The sequence below is a fragment of the Balaenoptera borealis genome (genome assembly GCF_965194805.1).
Source record: "Balaenoptera borealis genome assembly, chromosome: 2".
Taxonomy (NCBI): Eukaryota; Metazoa; Chordata; class Mammalia; order Artiodactyla; family Balaenopteridae; genus Balaenoptera; species Balaenoptera borealis.
In genome coordinates, this window is record NC_138867.1 from 37488181 (window position 1) to 37514771 (window position 26591).

The 26591-nt window shown below is 37.7% G+C and overlaps 1 protein-coding gene and 1 long non-coding RNA gene across 6 annotated transcripts in view; one reads left to right on the forward strand and one right to left on the reverse strand.

The window, feature by feature from the left end:
- Positions 1 to 4908, forward strand: part of GHR (growth hormone receptor) — a gene marked incomplete at its 5' end in the record, with an annotated part of 278629 nt that extends 273721 nt beyond the window's left edge. For all 5 annotated transcript variants that reach the window (XM_082382300.1, XM_082382302.1, XM_082382301.1 and 2 more), the window contains one exon: positions 1881 to 4908. In XM_082382300.1, coding sequence (XP_082238426.1) covers positions 1881 to 2855 — 975 coding nt within the window. In that variant the 3' untranslated portion in view covers positions 2856 to 4908. The remainder of the gene's footprint in view (positions 1 to 1880) is intronic.
- Positions 4778 to 26521, reverse strand: LOC309624470. The gene is made up of 2 exons (XR_014241953.1): positions 13748 to 26521; positions 4778 to 13449 (listed from the first exon to the last, which is right to left on the reverse strand). It is a non-coding gene; the product is annotated as an uncharacterized lncRNA (long non-coding RNA).
- Between the last annotated feature and the right edge of the window lie 70 nt (positions 26522 to 26591).

Sequence of the window (26591 nt, forward strand, 5' to 3'; positions counted from 1 at the left end):
TAAAATCTCACCCCAAAATATAAAATATGCTTAAGAATAAACCTGACTGAGGAGGTTAAAGACTTATATGCTGAGAACTATAAAACATTAATAAAGGAAACTGAAGATGAGTCAAAGAAATGGAAAGATATCCCATGTTCATGGATTGGAAGAATTAACATTGTTAAAATGGTCATACAGCCCAAAACAAACTACAGATTTAATGCAGTCCCTATCAAATTACCCATGACATTTTTCACAGAACTAGAATAATCCTAAAATTTATATGGAACCATTAAAGACCCAGAATTGCTAAAGCAATCCTGAAGAAAAAGAACAAAGCAGGAGGCATAACCCTCTCAGACTTCAGACAATACTACAAAGCTACAGGGGTATTGGCACAAAAACAGACATATAGGTCAGTGAAACAGAATAGAGAGCCCAGAAATAAACCCACACACCTATAGTCAATCTTCAACAAAGGAGGCAAGAATATACAATAGGAAAAAGACCGTCTCTTCAACAAGTGGTGTGGGAAAGTTGGACAGCCATATGGAAATCAATGAAGTTAGAACATATTCTCTCACCATACACAAAAATAAACTCAAAGTGGCTTAAAGATTTAAGACATGACACCACAAAACTCCTAGGACAGATCATAGGCAAAACATTCTCTGACATAAATCATACCAATGTTTTAAGTCAGTCTTCCAAGGCAATATAAATAAAAACAAAAACAAATGGGACCTAATCAAACTTACCAGCTTTTGCACTCTTTGCTGGTTTCTTACCAGCAAAAGAAACCATAAACAAAGAGGCAACCTACAGAATGGGAGAAAGTATTTGCAAACAATGAGACCAATAAGGGTTTTATTTCCAAAATATACAAATAGCTCATACAACTCAACAAAAAAACAAACAACCCAATTGAAAAATGGGCAGAAGACCTAAATAGACATTTCTCCAAAGAAGAAATACAAATGGCCAGTAGGCATGAAAAGATGCTCAACATTGCTAATTACTAAAGAAATGCAAATCAAAACTTCAGTGAGGTACCACCTCACATCAGTCAGAATGGCCATCATTAAAAACTCTACAAATAACAGATGCTGGAGACGATGTGGAGAAAAGGGAACATTCCTACACTGTTGGAATGTAAGTTGGTACAGCCTCTATGGAAAACAGTATAGAGGTTCCTCAGAAAACTAAAAATAGAATTACCATATAATCCAGCAATCCCACTCCTAGGCATATATCCAGACAAAACTCTAATCCAAAAAGATACATACACCCCTATGTTCACAGCAGCACTATTCACAATAGCCAAGACATAGAAACAACCTAAATGCCCATTGACAGATGAAAGGATAAAGAAGATGTGGTACATATATACAATGGAATACTACTCAGCCATAAAAAAAGAATGAAATAATGCCATTTGCAGCAACATGGATGCAACTAGAGATTATCATACTAAGTGGAGTAAGTCATAAAGAGAAAGACAAATACCATACGATATCACTTATATGTGGAATCTAAAATATGACACAAATGAACCTATCTACGTATGAAACAAAAACAGACTCAGATGTAGAGAACAGACTTGTGGTTGCTGAGGGGGAGGGGGTTGGGAGAGGGATGGAGTGGGAGGTTGAGGTTAGCAGATACAAGCTATTATATATGGAATGGATAAACAACAACATCCTGCTGTATAGCATGGAGAACTATGTTTGGTATTCTGTGATGAACCATAGTAGAAAAGAATTTTAAAAAAGAAAGAAAAGTTCTTCACTAATGTATTTGTTATACGGTTTTGTTACTAATTAGCTCTGAATGTTATTTATTAAATCACTTAATTGTTGTGAGTTTCTTTTCATAGATCTTCATTTTCTATTTCCTAGGAAGGAAAATTAGAAGAGGTGAACACAATCTTAGCCATTCATGACAACTATAAACACGAATTCTACAATGATGACTCTTGGGTTGAATTTATTGAGCTAGATATTGATGACCCTGATGAAAAGACTGAAGGATCAGACACAGACAGACTTCTAAGCAATGACCATGAAAAATCACTTAATATCCTTGGGGCAAAGGATGACGACTCTGGACGTACCAGCTGTTATGAACCTGACATTCTAGAGACTGACTTCAATGCCAGTGACATGTGTGATGGTACCTCAGAGGTTGCTCAGCCACAAAGGTTAAAAGGGGAAGCAGATCGCTTGTGCCTTGACCAGAAGAATCAAAATAACTCACCTTCTAATGATGCTGCCCCTGCTAGCCAGCAGCCCAGCGTTATCCTAGGAGAGGAAAACAAACCAAGATCACTTCTTATTGGCGGAACTGAGTCAACTCATCAAGCTGGCCATACGCAGCAGCTCAGCAATCCAAGTTCATTGGCAAACATCGACTTTTATGCCCAGGTAAGTGACATTACACCAGCAGGGAGTGTGGTCCTTTCCCCGGGCCAAAAGAATAAGGCCGGGATCTCCCAGTGTGACATGCATCCAGAAGTGGTCTCACCCTGCCAAGCAAACTTCATCATGGACAACGCCTACTTCTGTGAGGCAGATGCCAAAAAGTGCATCGCCCTGGCCCCTCATGTCGAGGTTGAATCACATGTAGAGCCAAGCTTTAACCAGGAAGACATTTACATCACCACGGAAAGCCTTACCACTACTGCTGGGAGGTCTGGGACAGCAGAACGTGTTCCAAGTTCTGAGATGCCTGTCCCAGACTATACCTCCATTCATATAGTACAATCTCCACAGGGCCTCGTACTCAATGCAACTGCCCTGCCCTTGCCTGACAAAGAGTTTCTCTCGTCATGTGGCTACGTGAGCACAGACCAACTGAACAAAATCATGCCGTAGCTTTTCTTCGATTTCCCATGAGCTACATATTTAATGAGCTACCTATTTACTCTAGCAAAGAGTTGGCTAGGGCATGAATGCTTAAACCAAAACAATGTTTAAACCTTTTTTTGGGGGGTGTGGGAGTTGAGGGTGGGGGATACGGATTCTAAATGGCTTTTCCTGAAATGTTGAAACATGATATTAAAGAAAAAGAAGAAGAACCCTTAATCAGATAGATATTCTTGTTGTGAACTGTAAATATTTTAAAGAATTGTCTCAAAGACTATTTAGTGGCAGTGATTGTCTTGTTATTGTGGGTGTTAATTTTGTGCTACTAAGCATTGAATGGCTATGTTTTTTAATCTATAGTTAATCATGCTTTTTGAAAAAGCGAAAAATCAGGTGGCTTTTGCAGTTCAGGACGATTGAATGCAAATCATAGCACAGGCTAATTTTTTTTAATAATTGGGAACTAAAATTATAGGTAAGAAGACAAGAAATAGTTTGGATATGTAAAACATTTATTTTGACATAAAATGGATAAAGGTATTTTTAATAATTTACACTTTAAGCATGGCTATTTTCTATTACACTATACACGGTGTACTGTAGCTCATGCCGACCCATCTAAAGAATGTAGTAACTGCAGTCTAAAGCTGGTTTAATGCTTTGGTCAATGCACCTGAAGAAAAACTAGTTTTTTACAAGGCCCTTTTTATACCTCCTAAAACTCTTTAAATGATTCTAAAATGATTGTAGTTAGCTGCATTATTGGAATGTGTTCATCTTATCTGAATTTGTAAACAGATATTTGTTAATTTAGAAAACTTTAAAATGGTTGCACAGGTCAACTTATCATGAACCAAAAAAAAAAAAAACCCCACAACACAAATGAACAAAAAGCCTTTTCTTACCCAAGTTTTGGTTCATGTCAGAGCACTGCATACTAAGAGAATAGAAATCATAGCTGGTTCCTATTGACCCGGAGTGCTTAATCACTGCAGTGCACGGGGAAGGAGTTTCTTAGTGCACTCAGATCATGAGAGTCAAGCCTTAGAACCTCGGCCGCAGTGTCTCTTAGTTCATATTTACCTAAGGAAGGAATAGGTACAAGAAGCATTTTGTAAGTTGAAGCTGGTCGAAGTGAAGTTAACCAGATCATGGAATAAGAGTTCAAGAAAAAGGTTTTTCTTTCACAGCCTATAGCCAGACACATACTCATTATTCATGGTAGCAAAAAAGAGAAAAAACAAGATTGTAAATCCCCAAGATAACTCAAAAATTTATTTAAACCCATAGCAGAAACTTTCTTCCTCACCAAATCTTTTATAGGATTTATTTAAAGTAGTAAAAGAAGTTTCATCATTTTTTACTTCCCCTCTGAGTGGATTGGCCTTAAAGCGGGTAGTCAGAAGAAAAAGAAGGGGCCTGAGTAAATTATAAGTTATTGTTCAATATCTTAATAACCTAAACATCATTCATAGGAGCATTGGGATTGCTCCTCAAAAGGTTTGTCAAAAAGAGAAGACTCATCTCACTCAAGAATGCTTCTCACTTAAGTACTTTTTAAAGGTTAATAAAACTTTAAAGTTAGCTTTAACTTACATAGTATTTGCCATACCTTTTTAGGAAACAAGCTTAATGGTTGGCAATTTTAAATTCCCTCTTTCTTGCAGGAAGGACAGTGAAAAGCTAGAATTGGGTGTTTAAAGTTCAACATGTCACTTTGTAATAGATGTTTAATAGATTTTCTGCTACCTTGCTGCTACGGTTTTCTCTAAGAGCTACATAATTTAGTTTCATAGACAGTTTCATCAATGTAGAACCTAATTCAACTTAAAACTGTGTGTTTGGGAAAACTATCTTACTATTTCACAATAGGCTGACAACATTTCTATAGCCAAAAATAGCTAAATACCTCAATCGGTCTCCGAATGTCATTTTGGTACTTTGCTGGCCACACAAGCCATTATTCACTAGTATGACTAGTTGTGTCCTGCAGTTTATATTTAACTTTCTTTATGTCTGTGGATTTTTTTCCTTCAAAGTTTAATAAATTTATTTTCTTGGATTTGTGATGGTATGCTTCTATTGTCAAACACCCTCAGGAAAAGCATCCTAAATCAGACTGCATACTCAGTTCTTCTCCTTGTAAGGGGAGCATGGCACAGTTGGTTTAAACACAGTAGCAATGTGTGTGAAGATTTTTGTTCTGTGCTGAAATATAGAGCAGAGGAGACAGCTCCTTCCCTTTTTTTCTGAGTAAACACGAGCCCAGCTCAAAAATATCCTACTGGCTTGCCTGGACTCTTAGAGCCATATTTTGGATGCATCAAAGCATGCATGACACATGTGGGGGTGTTTGTGAAGTGGGGAGAGCTTGAGCATGTTGCCTAGAAAGAGGGGAGGGGTAAACAGCTCTCCCTCTACCATTAATACATTAGAACAAGTCAGTTTCTCAGACTAGCTCCTTGTCATAATGGGAAGCCAATAAGAAGTCAAGGCTGGGAGGGAAGCTGGTTAGGTAGGTTGTATAGGAGCCTAAGAGCAGTAAAGCCATGAAGCAGAGATTCCCCCATTGGAGGCTCCAGCTCCAAGAAGGGTGCAATCACGATAAAATCAAATCCCATACCCACCAGGTAGGCAATGCACAAACTGGAAAATAATTGTATCACAGAGGTTCTCCCACAGGAGTGAAAGTTGTGAGTCCCACGTCAGGCTACCCAGGCTGGGGGTCTGGCATTGGGAAAAGGAGCCCCAAGAGCACCTGGCTTTGAAGTCCAGCAGGGTTTGATTGCAAGACTTCCACAGAACTGGGGGAGGCAGAAATTCCACTCTTGGAGGGCACACACAAGGTCTCATGAGCACCAGGACCCAGGGGAAAAAGAGTGACCTCATAAGACCCTGGGCCAGACCTACCTGCTGGTATTGGAATGTCTCCTGCAGAGGAGGGTGGGGGTGTGTGAGGCGGTGGCTGTGACTCACTGCGTGGACAAAGACACTGGTGGCGGTAGTTCTGGGTAGTACTCACTGGCATAAGCCCTCCTGGAGGCCACCACTTTCTCACGAAGACCTGGCCCCACCCAACAGCCCATAGGCTCTAGTGCTGGGATGCCTCAGACCAAACAACCAACAGGGTGGGAACACAGCCCCACCCATCAGCAAACAGGCTGCCTAAAGTCTTCCTAAGCCCACAGCTCACCACTAAACACACCCCTTAACACGGCCCTGCCCACAGGAGGGACAAGACCCAGCTCCGCCCACCAGTGGGCTGGAACCAGTCCCTCTCACCAGGAAACCAGCACAAGACCCTTAGACCAGCCTCATCCACAAGGGGGCAGACAGCAGAAGCAAGAAAAACTACAACCCTGCAACCTGCGGAATGGAAACCACAACCACAGAAAGACAAAATGAGACAGCAGAGGACTATATCCCAGAGAAAGGGGCAAGATAAAATCCGAGAACAACTCAGTGAAGACAGGCAATCTACCCAAAAAAGAATTCAGAGTAATGATAGTAAGGATGATCCAAGATCTCAGTAAAAGATAAAGGCACAGACCAGGAAGCTACAAGAAATATTTAATAAAGACCTAAAAGAATTAAAGAACAAACATAGATGAACAATACAACAACTGAAATGGAAAATACACTAAAAGGAATCAACAGCAGAATAAATAAAGGAGAAGAATGTATAAGTGAACTGGAAGACAAAATGGTGGAAATCCCTGCTGTGGAACAGAATATAGAAAAAAGAATGAAAAGAAATGAGGACAATCTAAGAGACTTCTGAGACAACATTAAATGCACCAACATTCACATTATAGGAGTCCCAAAAAGAGAAGATAGAGAGAAAGGACCTGAGTAAATATTTGAATAGACAATAGCTGAAAAATTCCCTAACGTGGGAAAGGAAAGTGTAACCCAAGTCCAGGAAGCGCAGAGAGTCCCAGGCAGGATAAACCCAAGGAGGAACATGCTGGGACACAGAGTAATCAAACTGACAAAAATTAAAGACAAAGTGAAAATACTAAAAGCAACAAGGGAAAATAAACAAATAACATACAAGGGAACTCCCATAAGGTTATCAGCTGATTTTTCAGCAGAAACTTTACAGGCCAGAAAAGAGCAGCACCATATATTTAAAGTGATGAAAGGGAAGAACCTACAACCAAGAATACACTAGCCAGCAAGGCTCTTGTTCAGATTTGATGGAGAAATCAAAAGCTTTACAAAAATGAGAAGCTAAGAGAATTCAGCACCACCAGACCAGACCAGCTTTGCAACAAATGCTAAAGGAACTTCTCTAGGTGAAAAAGAAAAGGCCACAACTAAAAACAAGAAAATTACAAAAGGAAAAGCTCACCGGTAAAGGCAAATATAAAGGTAGGAAATCATCCACACATAAATATGATATCAAAACCAGCAATCATGAGAAGAGGAGAGTACAAATGCAGGATACTGGAAATGCATTTGAAATTAAAAGACTGGCAACATAAAACAATCTTCTTTATATATAGACTGCTATATCAAAACCTCATGGTAACCACAAACCAAAAATCTACAATAGATACACAAACAAAAAAAGAATAAGGAATACAAACACAACAGTAAATTTAGCCATCAAATCACAAAAGAGAAGAGAAAAGGAAGGGAAAAGACCTACAAAGACAAATACAAAACAATTAACAAAATGGCAATAAGAACATACATATCAATAATTACGTTAAATGTAAATGGATTAAAAGCTCCAACCAAAAGACACAAACTAGCTGAACGGATACAAAAACAAGATCCATATATATGCTGTCTACAAGAGACCCACTTCAGATGTAAGAACACATACAGACAATGATAGGGGATGGAAAAAGGTATTCATTGCAAATGGAAATCAAATGAAACCTGGTGTAGCTATACTCATCTCAGACAAAATAGACTTTAAAAACTCTTGCAACAGACAAAGGACACTACATAATGATCAAGGGATCAATCCAAGAAGAAGATATAACAATTGTAAGTATATATGCACCCAACATAGCAGCACCTCAATATATAAGGCAAATACTAACAACCATAAGAGGAGAAATCAACAGTAACACAATAATAGTGGGGGACTTTAAAACCCCACTTTCATCAATAGATCATCCAGACAGAAAATCAATAAGGAAACACAGGCCTTAAAGGACACATTAGACCAGATGGACTTAATCAATATTTATAGAGCATTCCCTCTAAAAGGAGCAGAATACACATTCTTTTCAAGTACTCATGGAACATTCGCCAGGATTGATCACATGCTAGGACACAAAACAAGCCTTGGTAAATTTAAGAAAATTGAAATCATATCAACCATCTTTCTGACAACAACACTATGAGATTAGAAATGAACTACAAGAAAAAAACTGTAAAAAACACAAACATGTGGAGGCTAAACAATATGCTACTAAACAACCAATGGCTCACTGAAGAAATCACAGAGGAAATCAAAAAATACCTAGAAACAAATGAAAATGAAAATGAATACACAATGATTTAAAACCTATGGGACACAGAAAAAGCAGTCCTAAGAGAGAAGTTTATAGCAATACAATCTTACCTCAGGAAGCAAGAAAAATCCCAAATAAACAATCTAATTTAACACCTAAAGGAACTAGAGAAAGAAGAACAAACAAAACCCAAAGTTAGTAGAAGGAAAGAAATCATAAAGATCACAGAAGAAATAAATGAAAAACAGACAAAGAAAACAATAGCAAAGATCAATAAAACTAAAAGCTGGTTCTTTGAGAAGATAAACAAAATTGATAAACCATTAGCCAGACTTGGAGGTAGAGGACTCAAATCAATAAAATTAGAAATGAAAAAGGAGAAGTTACAACAGACACTGCAGAAATACAAAGCATCATAAGAGAATACTACAAGCAACTCTATGCCAATAAAATGGAAAACCTGGAAGAAATGGACAAACTCTTAGAAGGTGTAACCTTCCAAGACTGAACCAGGAAGAAATAGAAAATACGAACAGACCAATCACAAGTAATGAAATTAAAACTGTGATTAAAAATCTTCCAACAAACAAAAGTCTAGGACCAGACGGCTTCACAGGTAAATTCTATCAAACATTTAGAGAAGAGCTAACACCCATCCTCCTCAAACTCTTCCAAAAAACTTCAGAGGGAGGAACACACCCAAACTCATTCTACAAGGCCACCATCACCCTGATACCAAAGCCAGACAAAGATGTCACAAAAAAAGAGAATTAAAGACCAATATCACTGATGAATATAGATGCAAAAATCCTCAACAAAATACGAGAAAACAGAATCCAACAACACATAAAAAGGATCATACAACATGATCAAGTGGGATTTATCCCAAGGATGCAAGGATTCTTCAATATATGCAAATCAATCAATGTGACACTCCATATTAACAAATTGAAGAATAAAAACCATATGACAATCTCAATAGATGCAGAAAAAGCTTTTGACAAAATTCAACACCTATTTATGATAAAAACGCTCCAGAAATGGGCACAGTGGGAACCTACCTCAACATAATAAAGGCCATACATGACAAACCCATAGCAAACATCATTCTCAATGGTGAAAAACTGAAAGCATTTCTGCTAAGGTCAGGAACAAGACAAGGATGTCCATGCTCACCACTATTATTAAACATAGTTTTGGAAGTCATAGCCACAGCAGTCAGAGAAGAAAAAGAAATAAAAGGAATACAAATTGGAAAAGAAGAAGTAAAGCTGTCACTGTTTGCAGATGACACGATACTATACATAGAAAATCCTAAAGATGCGACCAGAAAACTGCTAGAGCTAATCAATCAATTTGGTAAAGTTGCAGGATACAAAATTAATGCACAGAAATCTCTTGCATTCCTATACACTAATGATGAAAAATCTGAAAGAGAAATTAAGGAAACACTCCCATTTACCACTGCAACAAAAAGAACAAAATACCTACGGATAAAACTACCTAAGGAGGCAAAAGACGTGTATGCAGAAAACTATGACACTGATGAAAGAAATTAAACATGATACAAACAGATGGAGAGATATACCATGTTCTTGGATTGGAAGAATCAATACTGTGAAAATGACTATACTACCCAAAGCAATCTACAGATTCAATGCAATCCCTATCAAATTACCAATGGCATTTTTCACAGAACTAGAACAAAAAAATCTTAATATCTGTATGGAGACACAAAAGATGCCAAATAGCCAAAGCAATCTTGAAGGAAAAAAAAAAAAACAGAGCTGGAGGAATCAGACTCCCTGACTAAAGATTATACTGCAAAGCTACAGTAATCAAGACAGTACAGAACGGGAACAAAAACAGAAATATAGATCAATGGAACAGGATAGAAAGCTCAGAGATAAACCCATGTAGATATGGTCACCTAATTTATGACAAAGGAGGCAAGAACATACAATGGAGAAAAGACAGTCTCTTCAATAAGTGGTGCACAGAAAACTGGACAGCTACATGTAAAAGAATGAAATTAGAACTCCCTAACCCCACACACAAAAATAAACTCAAAATGGATTAAAGACCTAAATGTAACACCAGACATTGTAAAACTCTTAGAGGAAAACGTAGGAAGAACACTCTTGGACATAAACCACAGCAAGATCTTTTTTGACAGACCTCCTAGAGTAATGGAAATCAAAACAAAAATAGACAAACAAGACCTAATGAAAGTTAATAGCTTTTGCATAGCAAAGGAAACCATAAAGAAGACGAAAAGCAAGCCCTCAGAATGGGAGAAAATATTTGCAAACAAAGCAACAGACAAAGGATTAATCTGCACAATACACAAACAACTCATGCAGCTCAATATTAAAAAACAAACACCCTATCAAAAAATGGGTGGAAGACCTAAATAGACATTTCTCCAAAGAAGATATACAGATTGCCAACAAACACAGGAAAAGATGCTCAACATCACTAATCATTAGAGAAATGCAAATCAAAACTACAATGAGGTATCACCTCACATCAGTCAGAATGGCCATCATCAAAAAATCTACAAACGGTAAATGCTGGAAAGGGTGCGGAGAAAAGGGAACCCTCATACACTGCTGGTGGGTATGTAAATTTATACAGCCACTTTGGAGAATAGTATGGAGGTTCTTTAAAAAACTAAAAATAGAACTACCATATGATCCAGCAATTCCACTACTGGGCATATACCCTGAGAAAACCATAATTCAAAAAGAGTCAGGTACCACAATGTTCATTGTAGCTCTATTTACAATAGCCAGGACATGGAAGCAACCTAAGCATCCATCGACAGATGAATGGATAAAGAAGATGTGGCACATATATACAATGGACTATTACTCAACCATAAAGAGAAACAAAAATGAGTTATTTGTAGTGAAGTGGATGGACCTAGAGTCTGTCATACAGAGTGAAGTAAGTCAGAAAGAGAAAAACAAATACCATATGCTAACACATATATATGGAATCTTAAAAAAAAAATGGTTCTGAAGAACCTAGGGGAAGGACAGGAATAAAGATGCAGACATAGAGAATGGACTTGAGGACACGGGCAGGGAGAAGGGTAAGCTGGGACGAAGTGAGAGAATAACATTGACATATATACACTACCAAATGTAAAATAGATAGCTAGTGGGAAGCAGCTGCATAGCACAGGGGGATCAGCTCGGCGCTTTGCGACCACCTAGAGGGGTGGGATAAGGAGGGTAGGAGGGAGATGCAAGAGGGAGGGGATATGGAGATATACATATGCATATAGCTGATTCACTTTCTTATACAGCAGAAACTAACACAACATTGGAAAGCAATTATACTCCAACAAAGATGTTAAAAAAAAAAAATGACACATGCACCCCAATGTCATTGCAACACTATTTACAATAGCCAGCTCATGGAACGAATGCATAAAGAAGCTGTGGTACATATATACAATGGAATATTACTCAGCCATAAAAAGGAACGAAATTGGGTCATTTGTAGAGATGGGGATGGACCTAGAGACTGTCATACAGAGTGAAGTAAGTCAGAAAGAGAAAAACAAATATCGTATATTAACGCATACTTGTGGAGTCTAGAAAAAATGCTACAGATGAACCAATTTGCAAGGCAGAAATAGAGACACAGATGTAGAGAAAAAAATGTATGGACACTAAGGGAGGAAAGGAGGGGTGATAAATTGGGAGATTGGGACTAACATATATACACTAATATGTATAATATAGTTAACTAATGAGAACCTGCTGTATAGCACAGGGAACTCCACTTCTCTGTACAGTAGAAACTAACACAATATTGTAAAACAACTATACCTCGATTCAAAAAAAAAATGAAATGAAATAGAGACAAAGAAAGCAATAGCAAAGATCAATGAAACTAAAAGCTGGTTCTTTGAAAAAGTAAACAAAATTGATGAACCTTTAGCCAGACTCATCAAGGAAAAAAAGGGAGAAGGCTCAAATCAGTAAAATTAGAAATGAAAAAGGAGAAGTTACAATGGACACTACTGAAATACAAAGGATCATAAGAGACTACTACAAGCAAATATATGCCAATAAAATGTACAACGTAGAAGAAATGGACAAATTCTTATAATCTCTCAATAGTGAACCAGGAAGAAATAGAAAATATGAACAATTACCAGTACTGAAATTGAATCAGTGATTTCAATACTCCCAGCAAACAAAAGTCAAGGACCAGATGGCTTCACAGTTGAACTCTACCAAACATTTAGAGAAGAGTAAACACCTATCCTACTGAAACCTTTCCAAAAATTTGCAGAGGAAGGAACACTCCCAAACTCATTCTATGAGGCCACCATCACCCTGATACCAAAACCAGACAAAGATACCACAAAAAAAGGAAATTACAGGCCAATATCACTGGTGAACATAGACACAAAAATCCTCCACAAAATACTAGCAAACTGAATCTAACAATACATTAAAATGATCATACACCATGATCAAGTGGAATTTATCCCAGGGATGCAAGGATTTTTCAATATCCCCAAATAAACCAGTGTAACACACCACATTAACAAACTGACAAATATGACCATATGATCATTTCAGTAGATACAGAAAAAGCTTTTGACAAAATTCAACACCCATTTATGATAAAAACTCTCCATTAAGTGGGCATAGAAGAAACATACCTCAACATAATAAAGGCCATATATGACAGACTTACAGCTTGGATAATACTCAACTGTAAAAAGCTAAAAGCATTTTCTCTAGGATCAGGAACAAGCCAAGGATGTCCACCCTCGCCACTGTTATTCAACATAGTTTTGGATGTTCTAGCCACAGCAGTCAGAGAAGAAAAAGAAATAAAAGGAATCCAAATTGGCAAAGAAGAAGTAAAACTGTCACTGTTTGCAGATGACATGATACTGTACATAGAAAATCCTAAAGATGCTACCAGAAAACTACTAGAACTCATCAGTGAATTCAGTAAAGTTGTAGGGTATGAAATTAATACACCAAAATCTGTTGCATTTCTATACACTAACAATGAAAGATCAGAAAGAGAAATTAAAGAAACAATCCCATTTACCACTGCATCAAAAAGAATAAAATACCTAGGAATAAAACTACCTAAGGAGGGCTTCCCTGGTGGCGCAGTGGTTGAGAATCCACCTGCCAATGCAGGGGACACGGGTTCGAGCCCTGGTCTGGGAGGATCCCACATGCCACGGTGCAACTGGGCCTGTGAGCCACAATTACTGAGCCTGTGCATCTGGAGCCTGTGCTCCGCAACGGGAGAGGCCGCGATGGTGAGAGGCCCGCGCACCGCGATGAGGAGTGGCCCCTGCTTGCCACAACTAGAGAAAGCCCTCGCACAGAAACGAAGACCCAACACAGCCATAAATAAATATTTTTAAAAAAAAACTACCTAAGGAGGCAAAAGACCTGTACTCCAAAAACTATAAGATGCTGATGAAAGAAATTGAAGTTGATGCAAACAGATGGAAAGATATACCATGTTCTTGGATTGGAAGAATCAATACTGTGAAAATGACTATATTACCCAAAGCAATCTACAGATTCAGTGCAATCCCTATCAGATTACCAATGGCAATTTTCACAGAAATAGAACAAAAAATCATAAAATTTGTATGGAGACACAAAAGACCCCGAATAGCAAAAACAATTTTGAGAAAGAAAAATGCAGCTGGAGGAAACAAGCTTCCTGAGTTCACGCTATATTACAAAGCTACAGTCATCAAAACAGTATGGTACTGGCACAAAAACAGAAATATAGCTCAATGGAACAGGATAGAAAGACCAGAAATAAACCCACACACCTATGGTCTATTAATCTACAACAAAGAGGCAAGACTATACAATGGAGAAAAGACAGTCTTCAATAAATGGTGTGGGGAAAACTGGACAGCTACGTGTAAAAGAATGAAATTAGAACATTCTCTAACACAATACACATAAAATAAACTCAAAATTGATTAAAGACCTAAATGTTAGGCTGGATACTACAAAACTCTTAGAGGAAAACACAGGCAGAACACTCTTTGACATAAATCACAACAATATCTTTTTTGATCTGTCTCCTACAGTAATGGAAATAAAAACAAAAATAAACAAATGGGACCTAATTAAACTCAAAATCTTTTGCACAGCAAAGGAAACTATAAACGAAATGAAAGGACAACCCACAGAATGGGAGAAAATATTTGCAAACGATGCGACTGACAAGGGATTAATCTCCAAAATTTACAAACAGCTCATGCGGCTCAATATCAAAACAAAAAACAAATAGCCCAATCAAAAAATGGGCAGAAGACCTAAATAGACATTTCTCCAAAGAAGACATACAGATGGCCAAGAGGCATATGAAAAGATTCTCAACATCACTAATTATTAGAGAAATGCAAATCAAAACTACAATGAGGTATCACCTCACACCAGTCAGAATGGCCATCATCAAAAAATCTACAAACAATAAATGCTGGAGAAGGTGTGGAGAAAAGGGAACCCTCCTACACTGTTGGTGGGAATGTAAATTGGTACAGCCACTATGGAGGACAGTATGGAGGTTCCTTAAAAATTTAAAAATAGAGCTACCATATAATCCAGAAATCCCATTACTGAGCATATATTTGGAGAAAACCATGGTTCAAAGGGATGCATGCACCTCAGTGTTCATTGCAGCACTATTTACAATAGCCAAGACATGGAAGCAACCTAAATGTCCATCGACAGATGAGTAGATAAAGAAGATGTGGTACATATATACAATGGAATATTACTTGGCCATAAAAAAAGAATGAAATAATGCCATTTGCAGCAACATGGATGGGCCTAGAGATTATCATACTCAGTGAAGTAAGTCAGACAGAGAAAGACAAATATCATATGATATCACTTATATGCAGAATCTTTTAAAAAATGATACAAATGAACTTATTTACAAAATAGAAACAGACTCACAGACATAGAAAACAAACTTATGGTTACCAAAGGGGAAAGGTGGGGAGGGAGGGATAAATTGGAAGTTTGGGATTGATATATACACACTATTATATTTAAAATTGATAACCAACAAGAACATACTGTATAGCACAGGGAACTCTGCTCAATATTCTGTAATATCCTAAATGGGAAAAGAATTTGAAGAATAATATATATATATGTATATGTACAACTGAATCACTTTGCTGTACACCTGAAACTAACACAACATTGTAAATCAACTATAGTCCAATATAAAATAAAAATTAAAAAACAAAATTTCTCCACCTGCTGCCTTCTGCTCTTTGAGCAGCCATTATCTAAAAGAACCATGGGTGAAGCCTTAGGTTTTCTTCCTTGTTAGAAATATGGTTTGGAAAATCATGTCTCATTTGTCCCTAAGATACTGGAACATATACTGCCTTAACATTTACACAACAAAAGGTCACATTTGAAGCACCAGATATTTTTTACATACACAAGACTCAGCCTTATGAGATGACAGGCTTATCGTTCATATTGGATGCTTCAAGGATCAGGAGTGAAGGTAAAGGCAGGATTCTTACTTCCATGGATCGGAAGAGCACGATCCTTTCTATTTCAGAAGGTTAATGTCATGTTAATCTTATGAAAGATTAATCAAGATGGCTACACATGTGTTCCTGTATTTTAAATTCTTAATGGTTCTATCAGAACATACTAACACTGAAATCTAGTGTTATAATATTTTCATATTTACAGAGTTTTATAACAAAATACTAAATGTCTTTGCATGTTCCCTGTTTAGGGTAAGAAATGGGAAAAGGTAGAAGTTACTTGAATCCAAACTCTAGTTGGAATCCAAGATAATACATCATTTGCCCAATCTCCTTGCTAGCTTATTATTTAAGGGCTGTGTGTAAAGGGCACAGCTTCTGAATAAGAATTTGACCTTTGGTTAAGCTCTGTTCCCTTGGAAATCAGAGAATATTATGTCAACTATGTTACATAAGTAAAATTGCTCATGGTTAAAATGACCTGATTGGTAAATTGCATCTGAGTAAGGAGAAACTCTAGATGCCCAGAGATAAACCATGCTTTGGACTTGAGCATGGTGACTCTTTGAGTACATCCCATATGGGGACACTAAAAGCTATGCCTGTGGAGTTGTAATAAGAGCTATTGGCTCCAGTGGAACATAGAGCTTCCGAGCCTGGGGGAACTCCTTTACCTGCCCAATATGAGTCCCCTGCCCTTGCACTTGAGCTGTCACTTGGCAGAGGAGAGGAAAGAAAATACTGGACAGCTATGTCAATGGTTGTGTAGACTGCTACATGGACTGTTGCCACAACTATGACTGTAAAACAGAAAGCCTGATACTGCCCTGTCTTACAGTCTCATCAGTAGACTGGGGCCAAGCGTGGTCTGTAGTCATCTGGGGAATGTTTACTTGAACTTAAGATCCCCTTGTGGAGGTATCAAGAGACATTTGCCGCTCTGAATAGAGTTTGTGCTTTCCCATCTCTAAGTTTTTGTTCCTGCCTCTTCCTCCACCTGAAAAGCTCCCACCTACCAACTCTGCCTATCGAACTTTCCCTCATCCTTCGTGGCCCAGCTCAAACACTTCCTTCATGCAGCCCCCTAGATCTCCTCCAGCCTTGAATGATCATTCCCTCTTCTGAACCACTTCTAATGGTGTTTATCACATTCTAGTTTTTAGCTCACCTAACAACCTTCCTAAGATGGGTTTGCCAACATGTATTCTGGGGCATACCTGTTCCCTGAAATGTTCTTAAATGAATGATTCTGTAGTCAATTTGGAAAACACTTCATACTACATTTCCCTCTGGGAAAGCCAGAGTACAAATTGACATTTTAAAGCTTCTACTGTTAAAGAAATCTATTTAAATTTAACACATATTCCAATTTATTCAACAATGGAAAACATAATGGTAAAGGAGTACCCATCATTGGGTCTATTAACACTTGGGGAAAGCTGCTCTAAGAAGAGTAACTAGCAAGCCTAGCACAAAATAAAGTTATAATAAATTTCAGGTAAATGTGAATCTGAACGACGCATCTTTGAGGCCACAAAACTTATCAATAAAACTTTCTAAGAAATAAAAAGGCTGCAGCTGCATGATTAAAATAACAACAGATCCTTCTCAACTCTGGTGTGTTACCTTTTTTCCCATATGAAATGACATTTTTCTAAGGTCTTGGAGGTCTTAGAGCATTCATTGTCTTCTCTGTGACACTGACTTTCTATCTCCTTGCTGAAAAAGAAGACTGAATTTCCCCCCTTCAGCTGGAAGACTAGCTGAGGAGGATTAACACATGGAACTTACCAACAGTAACAAATTCTCAGTCTCACTCAGTACATTTAGTTTACTGTGAAATCTGAGTGTTACAACAGAGTAATGCTTATATCACTCTTCATGAAGAGCATATTTTACTGGGAAGCTACAGAATAATGTGTATATTATTACTTGAACAAAAATAATTCACTCCTTACTTTTATCTTCTGAGTTAAAAAATAAATAAATCACCCAGACGGAACTTCAAGCATAATAGATTTTTCACATTAAGAGATGTTACCAGCATTTTCTGTAAGGAAGAAATAATTTGTCAGGAAATTGTAATGCACTTTGGCTTTCCCAGCAGATTTTCCAAAAGTTCAAAGTAGAAAGATTTTTATTATTAGCTTTCCTTTAGATGATACAATATGATAAAAATAATTTGCATAGTGTTTTAATTTTATGAAGTACTTTCATATGTATTATTTCATTTAAACATAAATCTGTAAGCAACTCAGACATTATTTTTAACATTTTACAGGCAAGAAAACCACGGCTCAGAAAATCTAAGAGTTTTTCCCAAAGTTAATTAATAAGTGTTGGAGCCAGGACAAAAGCACAGACCTTCTGACTAGTCCAGTATTCTAAAAACAGTGTAGGATGTAACATTCCTTGATAGGGCAAAAGCTTCTGATCTTATTCAGTGTGAAGAAATGGAAAAATGTTTTATAGTGTTCATGAATCCAAAGAATCACCTGCTAGAGATAAAAGTTTCTTTTTCTGATAAACATTTATTAGCACACCACTGCTTAACAACCAGTTCGGGGAGATGGGGGGCGGGGGGAAGAGAGAGTCCAGATTTGTAGTATTTGCAAATTTTTGTGGTGTAAAGATTCCCAATGTAACTGATTTTAAGCCATCAGTGCTCCATCACTGAACACAAAGTCAGAAAGATTGCACAATCAGCTCTCATGAGACAGTTAAAACCAGCTCCAGCACACCACTGAATCTACATAACCTGATACTTCCATCTAATGGATGACATTTTTCATAAAGGATAGATAGAATTTCTAGAATTTATTAAGCACTTATATGCCAGACACTTTTCTAAACACTTTACACACATGAACTTATTTTATCCTCACAACAATCCGATGACGTAAGTTCTATTATTCCCAGCTTAGTGATGTGGAAACTGAGGAATATAGTTCATTAACCATGACAAAAGTCACAAAATTAATATTAGAGTCAGGATGCAAACACAAGAACTCCAAATCCAGAAAGGAGCTAGAAAAATTAATAGAACTGCCATGTGATCCAGTAGTGCCACTTCTGGAATTAAAAACAGGATCACAAAGAGATATCAGCACTCTCGTGTTCATTGCAACATTATTCACAATAACCAAGATATGAAAACAACCCAAGTGTCCATTGATGGATGAATGGATAAAGAAAATGTGGCATAAAGAAACTGAGATACACCACAGGCTTGCACTAGATCTAGGACAAACACAACAGAGAAAGGGATACCACCTTGGGCTGTTGCTGAGCAGAACCATGGATGCCTACATAGGCAGTGCCTAGGTCCTCTGTGAACACATAGTCCACACTTGCTTCAGCAACCACCTCTGCTGGGGCTGGGCATGCACTCAATGGCAATGGAGCCTGATCAAACCTGACCCTCAAGGTTTCTACTCCAACAGCTGGAGAGCAGACCCCATCCCTGACAGGGCAGGGACAGCCACAATGCAAAGAGAAAACCTTGCCTCACATCCTGCACAGGCTTTAAATCCACCAACACCAATCAAAGGGATAATGGCCAGCACACTCTGAGGAACAATGTGGCTGGCATCCATACCAAAACCAGCCCTCACACCAAAAACACTGAATGCATGCAATCTACATAGGGATGCTACCACATAAAAACACCCCTTTAAGGCCACAGGAGGTAACTGCTTCTCCTAAATCCATAGAGTCAGAGCAAGTCAAGTAACCTGAAAAGGCAGAGGAACTACTCCCAATTAAAGGGATAAGAGAAATCACCTGAAAGAATGAAACAGACCTCACCACCCTACTAGATCCTGAGTTCAAAAAAGGAGGTAATAGAAATGCTAAAGGAATTAAGAAAGATTATCAACAGAAATGCAGATTACTGTAACAAGGAACTAGAAAATATAAAGGTGAACCAATCAAAAATAGACAATTCAATTGCCAAAGTAAAAATCAATCTAGAAACAGTGAATAGCAGACTAAATGACACAGAAGAACAAACAAGTGTTCTGGAAGACAGAATAATGGAAATCACCTAAATAGAACAGCAGACAGAAATACAAATGAAAAAACAAAATGAAAGCAACATATGAGATATATGGGGTAATATAAAGCATGCCAACCTATGCATGATAGGGGTTCCCAAAGGAGAGAATAGAGAGAAGGGAATCTAAAATGTATTTGAAGAAATTACGGCTGAAAACTTCCCAAACCTAAACAAAGAAACATAGATCCAGGTACATGAAGCACAGAGGGTCCCAAACAAGATGAACCCAAACAGACCAACACCAAGACCTATAGTTAAAATGGAAAAAGTTAAAGATAAAGAGGATTCTAAAGGCAGCAAGAGAAAAACAGAGTCAGTTACAAGGGGACTCCCGTAAGGCCATCAGCTGATTTCTCTGCAGAACCTTTATAGGCCAGAAGGGAGTGACATGATATATTCAAAGTCCTGAAAGGGAAAAATCTGCAGCCTAGGAGAGTCTACCCAGCAAGATTATCATTTAGAATAGAAGGAGAGATAAAGAATTTCTCAGACAAGCAAAAACCAAAAGAATTCTGCAAAATTAAAGCTACCCTAAAAGAAATATTGAAGGATCTTCTCTAAATAAAAAAAGCAAGAATCTATAGGAAAAGGAAAACCACAATAGGAAAGGCAAATATAAAAAAGGATTGAAAATCACTTAAATAAGCCAGTATATAGCAATAGAATAAAAAAAAACATTTTATAAAAGTGATGACTACAATTAACAGTAAAATGATACGCATGAAGATGTAAAATAGGACATCAAAATCACGAGATGTGGGAGAGAAGAGTATAAAAATGTAGATCTTTTAGACTGTGTTTGAACTTGTATGACTATCAGTTTAAAGCAAGTAGACATAGTTATGCGTCAACACACTTGAACTCCGTGGTAACCACAAATCAAAAACATACAATAGATTCAGAAAAGCCAAAAAGAAAGGAACTCAAGCATACTACAAAAGAAAATCAAACTATAAAAGAAAATTTTCAAACCACAAAGGGAAAAACACAAAGAAGAAATGAACAAAGAAGAACTACAAAAACAACTGGAAAACAAAGTTTAAAATGGCAATAACTACATACCTATCAACAATTATTTTAAATGTCAATGGACTAAATGCTCCAATCAAAAGACATCGAGTGGCAGATTGGATAAAAAAAAAACAAGGACCTACAATATGCTGCCTAGAAGAGACTCAACTTCAGGGTGAAAGACACACAGACTGAAAGTGAGGGGATGGAAAAATATTTCATGAAAATGGAAACAACAAGAAAGTGGGGGTAACAATACTCATATCAGACAAAAAGACTTTAAAACAAACACTATAAAGAAGAACAAAGAAGGGCATTATATAATAATAAAGGGGTCAATACAAGAAGAAGATATTACACTCGCTAACATATATGCACCCAATATAGGAGCACCTAAATACATAAAACAAATACTAACAGACATAAAGGGAGAAATGGACAATAATATAATAATAGTAGGAAACTTTAACACCCCACTGATATCAATGGACAGATCATCCAGGAAATCAATAAGGCAACAGAGATCCTAAATGACTCAATAGAAAATTTGGACTTGATGTCTACACTACAGTACAACCAAAACAACAGAATACACATTCTTATCAAGTATGCATGGAACTTTCTCAAGAAGAGACCACATACCAGGTCACAAAACAAGCCACAACAAATTTAAGACAGAAATTATTTAAAGCATCTTTTCTGTCCACAACAGTATGAAATTAGAAATCAATCACAGAAAGGAAAATGGGAAAATAATGAACACATGGCGATGAAACAACATGCTACTAAAAAACCAATGGCTCAATGAAGAAACAAAAGAAGGATTCGGAAAAAATCAAGGCAAAAAAAAACGAAAACACAACCTACAAAATCTATGGGATACTGCAAAAGCAGTTGTCAAGAGGGAAGTTCACAATGATACGGGCCTTCCTCAAGAAAGAAGATCTCAAACAACCTAACCTACCGCCAAAAAGAATTTGAAAAAAAAAAAAAAAACCAAAGTCAGCAGAAGAAAGGAAATAAAGATCAGAGAGGAGATAGAGATGGAAAAAAAAACAATAGAAGAGATCAATAATACTAAGAGCTGGGTTTTTTAAAAGAAACAAAAATTAACAAACCTCTAGCCAGGCTCACCAAGAAGAAAAGCGAGAGGACCCAAACAAACAAAATAAGAAATGAAAGAGGAGAAACAATAACTGATACTACATAAATACAAAAAAATCATAAGAGAATACTATGAAGTTATATTTCAACAAGTTGGACAACTTAGAAGAAATGGACAAGTTTCTAGAAATAGAGCCTGCCAAAACAGAGTCAAGAAGAAACAGATAATTTGAACAGATTGATCACTAGAAGTGAAACAGAATCTGTAATTTTAAAAAACTTCCTCAAAACAAAAGTCCAGGACCAGACAGCTTCACTGGGGAATTCTACCAAACATGTAAAGAACTTATAGGTATCCTGCTCAAACTGTTCCAAAAAACTGAAGAGGCGGGGACACTCCCAAAGACATTCTATGAAGCCACCATCACACTTATACAAAAACCAAAGACACTACAATAAAAGAAAATTACAGGCAACTATCTTTGATGAACACAGAAGAAAAATCCTTAACAAAATTTAGCAAATCAAATCCGACAATACATAAAAAAGAGCATACACCACGATCAAGCTGGATTGATTACAGGGTTGAAAGGAAGGTTCAATATATGCAAATCAATATGATGCACAACATTAACAAAAAGTAAAGCCACATGATCATTTCAATAGACATAGAAAAGGCATTTGACAAAATTCAACATTCATTCATGATAAAAATGCTCACAAAAGTGGGCATAGAGGGAACATATCTCAACATAACAAAAGCCATCTATGACAAACCCACAGCCAACATAATACTCAGTGATGAAAAGTTGAAAGCCTTTCTGCTAAATTCAGGAACAAGACAAGGATACTCACTCTCTCACTTCTATTCAACATAGTATTGGAATTCCTAGCCACAGCAGTCAGACAAGAAAAAAAAGGTATACAAATTGGAAGAGGTTAAACTGTCACTATTTGCAGATAATATGATACCTGATATAGAGAGCCGTAAAGTCTGCACATAAAAACTGTTAGAATAAATGAATTCAGCAAGATAGCAGGATACAAGATTAATATACAGAAATCTGTTGCACTTCTTTACACCAACAAAATATAAGAAAGTTAAAAAAAAATCCCATTTAATGTTGCATCAAAAAAAAAAAAGTTTAAGTAATAAACTTAACCAAGGAGGTTAAAAATCTATACACTGAAAACTATAAAACATTGATAAAGGAAACTGAAGATGATTCAAAGAAATGAAAGATATCCCATGCTCTTGGATTGGAAGAATATTGTTAAAATGGCCATACTACTCAAAGCAATCTACAGACTTGATAACCCTATCAAAATACCCATGACATTTTCCAAAAAAATTAGAACAAATAATCCTAAAATTTATATGGAACCACAAAAGACCCAGAATTGCCAAAGCAATCCTGAGGATAAAGAACAAAATTGGAGGCATAACCCTTCCAGACTTCAGACTATACTACAAAGCTACAGTAATCAAAACAGCATGGTACTGACACAAAAACAGACATATAGATCAATGGTACAGAATAGAGAGCCCAGAAATAAACTCATGCACCTACGGTCAATTAATCTATGACAAAGGAGACAAAAACACAATGGAGAAAAGACAGTCTCTTCAACAAGTGGTGTTGGGAAAGCTGAACAGCTACATGTAAATCAACAAAATCTGAATATTCTCTCACACCATATACAAAAATAAACTCAAAATGGTTTGAAGACCTAAATATAAGACATAACACCATAAAACTGCTAGAAGAGAACACAGGTAAAACATTCCTGGACATAAATATAGCAAAAGAAAAGAAAAAATAAGCAAATGGGATCTAATCAAACTTAAAAGCATTTGCACAGCAAAGGAAACAAACAAAAAATGAAAAGACAACCTACAGAATGGTAGAAAATATTTGCAAATGATGCAACCAACAAGGGTTAACATCCAAACTATACAAACAGCTCATACAACTCAACATCAAAACAAAACAAAAAAAAATCAAAAAATGGAAAGAACTGGGTTGGACCTACATGCTGATCTTGGAGAGTCTGCAGTAGAAGCAGGAGGCAACTGCAGCTCAACCTCAGAATGTAGACACTGTAGGCAGCAGTTGTTGGGAGCTCCTTCTACCACATGGACAATGATACTAGCAAGCACCACTGTGGAATCCTCCTCTAGCTCATTAGCCAAAGACATGGTCCCACCCAACAGCCTGTAGGTGCCAGTGCTGGGATGTCTGAGGCCAAGCAACTAATGAGTGGGTTCACAGCCCCACTCATCAAGAACTCGCTGCCTTAAGATCCCCTGAGCCCACAGCCACCTCTAGACATGACCCTGCCACCCACCAGAGGGCCCAGGATACAGCTCCACCCACCAATGAGCAGGCACCAGTCCAAGAATACCCTGGGCCCAAGCCCTGCCCTTAAGGGAGCCTGTTCTAGCCTCTGGACCAACCTCACCCACCAGGGGGCAGACACCAGACTCAAGAAACCCAGAATCCTATAGCCTGTGGACCCAGCCTGCCCATCAGCAGGCCAGATTCTGTCCTGAGACTAGCTGGGCCCTGGCCCTGCCCACTAGCAGGCCAACAAGCTTCAGGACACCCTGAACCCCAGACCCAACTGCGTCAGAAACTACCCTGCCCCACTAGCAATCCAACACCAGCTCTGGGGTCCCTGGGTTTTGCAACCAGACTCCAGGACCTGGCTCTAACCCCAGAACTTGGCTTCACCCACCAGTGGGTAGGCAACACCCTGAGTCTTCTAGACTCTGACTCAGCCCAGCACTGAGCCACCATAAGAGCTGGGGCCCCCTGGGGTTCCATAGTCAGCTTCTTCATGTCCTGGTCCCACCAACCAGTGGCTGGCAGCCTCTGGACAAGGTAGGGCCTGGCAATCAACCTGACCGGGGGGCCAACCAACCCTACCAGAATCCCATATAGTAAGCCCACCACAACAGAAAGACCCCTGAAGCCCTCATAGAGGAAGCCTCTAGAGCCTATAGTTTGGGTTATGAGCAGGTAATATGCTACTTGGATGCCTAGTATGTCTCCGACAAAAGACCACTTCTCCAAGGTTGGGAACTATAACCAACCTACCAGATACATAAAAATAAAAACAGCAACTTAGGCAAAATGAGGGGACAGAGAAACATGTTCCAAACAAAGAAACATGTTCCAAACAAAGGAACATGTTCCAAACAAAGTAACAAGATAAAACGCCAGAAGAACTAAGTGAAGTGGAGATAGGCAATCCACCCAAGGAGGAGTTTAGGACAGTGATTGTAAAGATGATCAAAGGACTCGGGAGAAGAATGGATGCACAGAGTGAGAAGTTAGTTTTTAACAAAGAGTTAGAAAATATAAAGAACAACCAAATGAAGAATACAATAATTGAAATAAAAATACATTAGAAGAAATGAACAGTAAACTAAATGATACAAAGGAGTGGATCAGCTGGAAGACAGTAGTGGAAATTACTAATGCTGAACAGAAAAAAGAAAAAAGAATGAAAAGAAATGAGGACAGTTTAAGAGACCTCTGGGACAACAGTAAGCACACTAATATTCACATTATAGGGGTCCCAGAAGGAGAAGAGAAAAAGGTGCTGATAACTTATTTGAAGACATAATAGCTGAAAACTTCCCTAACCTGGGAAAGGAAACAGTCACCCAAGTCCAGGAAGTGCAGAGAGTCCCATGCAGGATTAACCCAGAGAGAAACAGAACAAGACAAATTATCTTTAATTTTATCATTTTAATTACACAGAGAGAATATTAAAAGCAACAAGGGAAAAGCAACAAACAACATACAAGGGAACTCCCATAAGGCTATCAGCTGATTTTTCAGCAGAAACGCTGCAGGACAGAAGGGAGTGGCACAATATATTTAAAGTGATGAAAGGGAACAACATACTACCAAGAATATTCTGCCCAGCAAGGCTCTCATTCAGATTTGATGATGAGATCAAAAGCTTTACAAACAAGCAAAAGCTAAAAGAGTTCAGCACCACCAAACCAGCTTTACAACAAATGTTAAAGGAACTTCTCTAGGCAAAAAAGAAAAGGACACAACCAAAAACAAGAAAATTACATAAAGTAGCAGGATACAAAATTAATGCACAGAAATCTCTTGCATTCCTATACACTAATGATGAAAAATCTGAAAGTGAAATTAAGAAAACACTCCCATTTACCATTGCAACAAAAAGAATAAAATACCTAGGAATAAACCTACCTAAGGAGACAAAAGACCTGTATGCAGAAAATTATAAGACACTGATAAAAGAAATTAAAGATGATACAAATGGATGGAGAGATATACCATGTTCTTGGATTGGAAGAATCAACATTGTGAAAATGACTCTACTACACAAAGCAATCAACAGATTCAATGCAATCCCTATCAAACTACCACTGGCATTTTTCACAGAACTAGAACAAAAAATTTCACAATTTGTATGGAAACACAAAAGACCCTGAATAGCCAAAGCAATCTTGAGAACGAAAAAAATGGAACTGGAGGAATCAGGCTCCCTGACTTCAGACTATACTACAAAGC